Below are 5,420 nucleotides of genomic sequence, written 5' to 3' on the forward strand. Positions count from 1 at the left end.
AAGAAACGGAAGCTTGAGTACTTCGGACATGTCATGAGGCATACTAAGTACCGGCTGCTACAGTTAATAGTCCAAGGAAGAATCGACAGTAGGAGGGGACCGGGAAGAAGACGACACTCATGGATGCATAACCTGCGACAATTGTTCGGACTAACATCGACCGAACTGTTCAGAGGTGCCGTAAACAAAGTCAAAATAGCCTTGTTAATAGCCAATGTCCGAAACGGATAGGGCAAAGGAAGAAGAAAAAGAATATTAAGGTCTAGTTCGTATATTCTGCTCACAGTTCTCACTCGGTCTAGTAAGGCTTGTAGATCATTTAGGCTGGTTGCTAGTAACACAGTGTCATCGACGTGGCTGATATTAGTGATGTATTCACCGTTCACTCGGATTCCCATCCCTAAGTTTGTGAAAGCTTCAGTAAAAATTTCCTCAGCATATACATTAAAAAGAGTCGGCGAGAGCACACAGCCTTGCCTTACTCCTCGCATGATCCTCACTTGGTCGGTCAGCTGGTCTTCGACCTTGACTTGAGTACGCTGGTTCCAGTATAAATTCATCATGATCCGAATGTCCTTCTCATCCAGACTTACTCTTTGTAGGGCGGCGAACATCTTCTGGTGCTGACAACGGTCAAATGCCTTGGCGTAGTCAATAAAACAATTATAGAAATCACAACTGACACCGACATTTTGTTCTTAGGAGGTTAATTGAAGAAGAAACAGGATTTAAAGCCTACAAACTATAAGGAAGGAAAAGAAGAAGAAGTATTCTATACTATAAGATATGATGATTTACCAAATTTCGACCTTCTATGTCCAAAATAGCGGTATATAAGGCTAATTCAATTTTTTTCGAGGAAATTTTTTTTATATGTTTTTTGCATATTGTAAACTCTTTTATTTTATCTCACTTCTCTCAAAAGTATTAACTCCTTATCTGTAAAAGAGAAGTATCGAGAGGGATAGCCTGACCAACTTTGCATAATTGACGTGGCATTACCCTAAATATATATAAATCACTAAAAACACCCAATAAAATTTTTTCAATATTTAAACCCATTATTAACAATGACAGTCAATCACATATAGGTTATAAAATAAATTGTAAGGACTGCACTTATCAGATATTGGACAGACGCATCAATATTTACATAGAGAATTATTGCACATAAAACAGTGTAAGAAACAATGAACCATACCTACTACAGCCTTAACTAAACCAAAATCTACCATTCTATGGTGGGTAATTTTGGCTTAATGATGGTGTCATTATATTTAAAGTACATATTAATTTATTTTTATACATCCTCATAACCCTTTTATATTTACTCATTAAAATTTAGCTAAACAGGTACCACCCGTCAGTAAATAATGTTTTACCGACCTGTCAACATAATCACATGTTCTCATAAACCAAATGCAAAATATTAGGTAACAAAACTGTCCACGAAATGCCCTCTGGCATCTGCTCACCTGTCCCCTTTCATGTGTCTCACAGTGATTTCTCCTCCGCCGACACATTTTCAAATAGCAGGTAGAAGCCGACTTACAATACCAATCATGCCATTGAGAAGAATGAAGGCCCAGATAAATTGCAGAGTCGCTCAATACATTTGGCGATCCATTATATCGATAACATGCACTTTTTTCATACATTTGAATCCTTTTGTCAATGAAAATAGAGGGTATGTTATACTCGTGGGAGGAAATATAATGCCTGGATGTTTTTGAGAATTGCAAAACATATTTATCCTGCTTTAATTATGGGTTCAAATTTATTTCGATCTCAACAACAGCTTTATTTTTATCTATTTTAGTAAATAATTATCATTAGAGTCGGGATTTCTAAGCATAATTCTTTTGGTAAATAACAGAAGCAGGAATATTTTCTTTTTATGAAATATGAATGACATATGCAAAAATAAATGATTTGACGCCACTTTTTATGCTATTTTTTTAAATGTGCATGCTTTTTTTTGAATTTTCGTGCTTCTTTGGTGTTTTAAACATAGAGCTAAGAGTAATACTATTACCAGAATTAATAATAAACTCAACAGTCCTCCGGGTTCAACCGCGTCGATTATTATTGCGCCAAGCTTTCGACATCCTCTTTGATGTCTTCGTCAGGGCTTTCGAGGTCTCAGTCTCCCGAGTCCCCAGACACTAGTACACTAATCACTAACCAAAGCATTACTGGCAGTAATGCCAGTCTTAGTTATTTCATGCTTTAAATAAAAATGATATATTTTCCTTCATCTAAGGTGTGTGGATAAAAATTAGGTTAAAGCACTTTTGTTTGTCAAAATTTATATGCTTATTTTCATGCTTTTTTGTATAATAAAATGCTTTTTCATAAAATCGTTATGTCCTTCTTTATGCTTTTAAATCCGAACTCTAATTATCATTCTTCATCGTTTATTGATGAGGATCCAGGATATATGTAAGAAACGTAAGAAACTAAAAAGTATAGGGTAGGGTGGGGTACATTTGGACAACTCAATTTTACCGCTTTAAAAGCATCGTGAAGTTAGAAGTAAAACGTGATATTAATTGGTGAAAAAATTCTGAAAAATTACTGAAGGGCTAATGTAAGTATTCACGCTTTGTGTTCATAAGAGTGTAAATATTTTTCTCTTGTAAATAGCCCAATTTGTTTATCCTTGACTGGAAGAGTGTAGTGTATTAGTAACCATAACCCTAAAGTTAATGTTTCTTGACAATCCGTTGGACTTTATACAAATTAATGTAGAAATACAACGACTATGGGGCACATTTAGACAAATCAGGTGCGGCAGATTTTTACTAGTCCAATTGTGCCCCATTTCAAGAAAATGTATTGTTTGTTGAATATTATTATAAATTTAATAGAGTTAAACCAAAACTCATTGTTAGAATGGAGCGTTAATATAAATGAGCATCATAGATTCAAAAAACTACTCAGTTATGCGCCAAATTATATTTTTTGTTTTTTACAGAATGGTGCGTAATTATAATCGCAAAACAGATCGAGCAAATATTTCAACAGAAGATTTGGCTGGTGCCATAAATGAAGTAATCGTCCATGGGCGGAAAATTCGAAATGCAGCAGCAATGTTCAATATAAACAAATCTACGCTTCACTTCCATGTGAAGAAAAAGAGGTCAGCCAATAAGTTAGCTTCAGGAAATGAAAGTGATAACTCCGTTAGTGCAGAATCACCCTCAACTTCAAAATATTCTTCTCGCCAAGTTTTCACTGCTGGTGAAGAAGTAGAGCTAGAAGCCTATCTACATAAATCTTCATCAATGAATGACTTACCTACAAACATGCTAGAATATTAGCATTTCAATATACGAAGAAACTGAATAAGAAATATCCAGCTACTTGGGACGAAAATCAGATGTCAGGAATCGAATGGATGCGTTCATTCATGAAACGCCACCCAAAACTGTCGTATAGAAAACCGGAAAATGTTAAACTTTTTTTTCAAAACTATTCCGAGGTTATGGTCAATTATAAATTTCCTCCTGATCGAATCGTTAATACTGATGAAACTGGTATTTCTACGGTCATGCAAGCACCAAGAGTTATATCAGAAACAGGCAAGAAGCAAATGGGTCAATGTTTTTCATTAGAAAGAGGAACGCTCGTCACTTTCTGTGGAATTATAACCGCCACCGGTATAACTATTCCACCATTATATGTATATCCGCGAGTAAGAATGAAAGATCATCTTTTATATGGAATTGTTCCTGGTGCAGTTGGATATGCAACAAAATCAGGCTGGATGTCAACAGCCGTATTTGTTAAATTATTGGAACATATTCACAAACATATGCCTAGTACTCGTGAAAATCCTGTTCTCTTACTTGTTGATAACCACGAGACGCATGTTTCACTTGATGCAATTAATTATTGCAGAGAGCATGGAATAGTTATGCTTTCTTTTCCACCTCACTGCACACACAGGATGCAGCCGCTGGACATTGGAGTTTACAGCCCGTTCAAAGCTAGGTGCAAGTCATCCTTCAATGACTTCATTTTATCAAACCCTGGCAAAGCAATAACGATCTACGACATTGCAAGTTTGACAGCCCAGCCATATTTGTTATCATTTACTCCTGTTAATATAACAAAGGCTTTCGAAAAAGCTGGAATCTGGCCAGTTAACAGTCTTAATTTTGACGATTCAGATTTTGCTGGAGTTCTCACCTATGGACCTTCCACAAGTTTACGAGTGGAAAATAGCACCAATAATACCTTCTGCGGATTTTGAAATAAATGCTATGAACAATTCAGCGCTTACTGAAACCTCCGAAATGCCCATAAAGGGGGATGATAGTCTGGAATGTATTACCGACTTAGTGGAAGAGGTGCTAACAAATGTTTTAAGCGAAGCTTCTTCCCTAGGAGTAGCACAATCTCCTAAACGTGCAAAATTAGTAGATATTCGACCATTTCCTACATTGCAACCAAAGCAGAATAGGCGTGGTAGAAAAAAGGGAAAGTCATGCATATATACTAGTACACCAGAAAAGAATATAGTAGAAGCTGAAGAGAAGGAAAGGAATGACAAACGAGTCAGTTGTAAAAAGAAAAATTAATGATAGTGAAAAATGAAAACCTGCACAAAAGAAGGCTAAAAAAAAGACCAAAGAAAGAATCATCTTACTGTAGTTCCTCAGAATCTGACGTACTCGCTATAATGTCTGATTGCAATTCAGAATCTGATATATATGTGCACAGTGATCAGAAGGCAATAAATGGTCTTTTAGATGATGAAGAGATTCGTGTAGGCGACTTCGTTTTGGTAAAATTTGCAACAAAGAAAAAGGTTATTCACTTTGTGGGCCGTGTAGAAGAACTAGTGGGTAAGAAACTAACAATCAAATTTTTACGATACAAACTGAACAGTGGCATTAATTCTTCCTTCCTCAAGTGCCATCTCCGCGGCGGAGGTCGGCAATCATCATAGCTATTCGGACTTTTAAGACGGTTGCTCTGAAAAGTTTATTTGATGTACATCCGTACCACTCTCTCAGGTTGCGCAGCCATGATATTCTACGCCTCCCTATGCTTCTCTTTCCTTGGATCTTTCCCTGCATAATCAGTTGGAGCAAGGTGTATTTCTCTCCACGTGTAATATGTACGAGATATTCTAATTTTCTTGTTTTTATTGTATTTAAAATGTCCATTTCTTTGTTCATCCTTCCCAGAACCTCTTTGTTTGTGACGTGTTCTGTCCATGATATTTTCAGAATTCTTCTGTATACCCACAGCTCGAATGATTCCACTTTTTTCATTGATGTCCAAGATTCCATTCCATAAAATAAAGTCGAAAAAACATAGCACCTCGCTAACCTAACTCTTAGTTCCAGTTTTAAATCCCTGGTATATAGCACTCTTCTCATTTTGTTGAAATGTGCTCTAGCCTTTTC

General features: G+C 36.3%; 1 protein-coding gene across 1 annotated transcript; it reads left to right on the top strand.

Moving 5' to 3' along the window:
* The first annotated feature begins 3,487 nt into the window (after positions 1-3,487).
* On the top strand, positions 3,488-4,258 carry LOC140451280 (uncharacterized). The gene has a single exon (XM_072545023.1). The coding sequence runs from the start codon at positions 3,488-3,490 to the stop codon at positions 4,256-4,258; it is 771 nt and encodes a 256-aa protein (XP_072401124.1).
* Positions 4,259-5,420: the final 1,162 nt, after the last annotated feature.

This window comes from Diabrotica undecimpunctata, chromosome 9 (genome assembly GCF_040954645.1).
Source record: "Diabrotica undecimpunctata isolate CICGRU chromosome 9, icDiaUnde3, whole genome shotgun sequence".
In the NCBI taxonomy this organism is placed as follows: Eukaryota; Metazoa; Arthropoda; class Insecta; order Coleoptera; family Chrysomelidae; genus Diabrotica; species Diabrotica undecimpunctata.

Bases quoted from the DNA above. Each gene is read 5' to 3' on its own strand.
- LOC140451280 (XM_072545023.1), top strand. From the start codon at position 3,488: ATGGTCAATTATAAATTTCCTCCTGATCGAATCGTTAATACTGATGAA.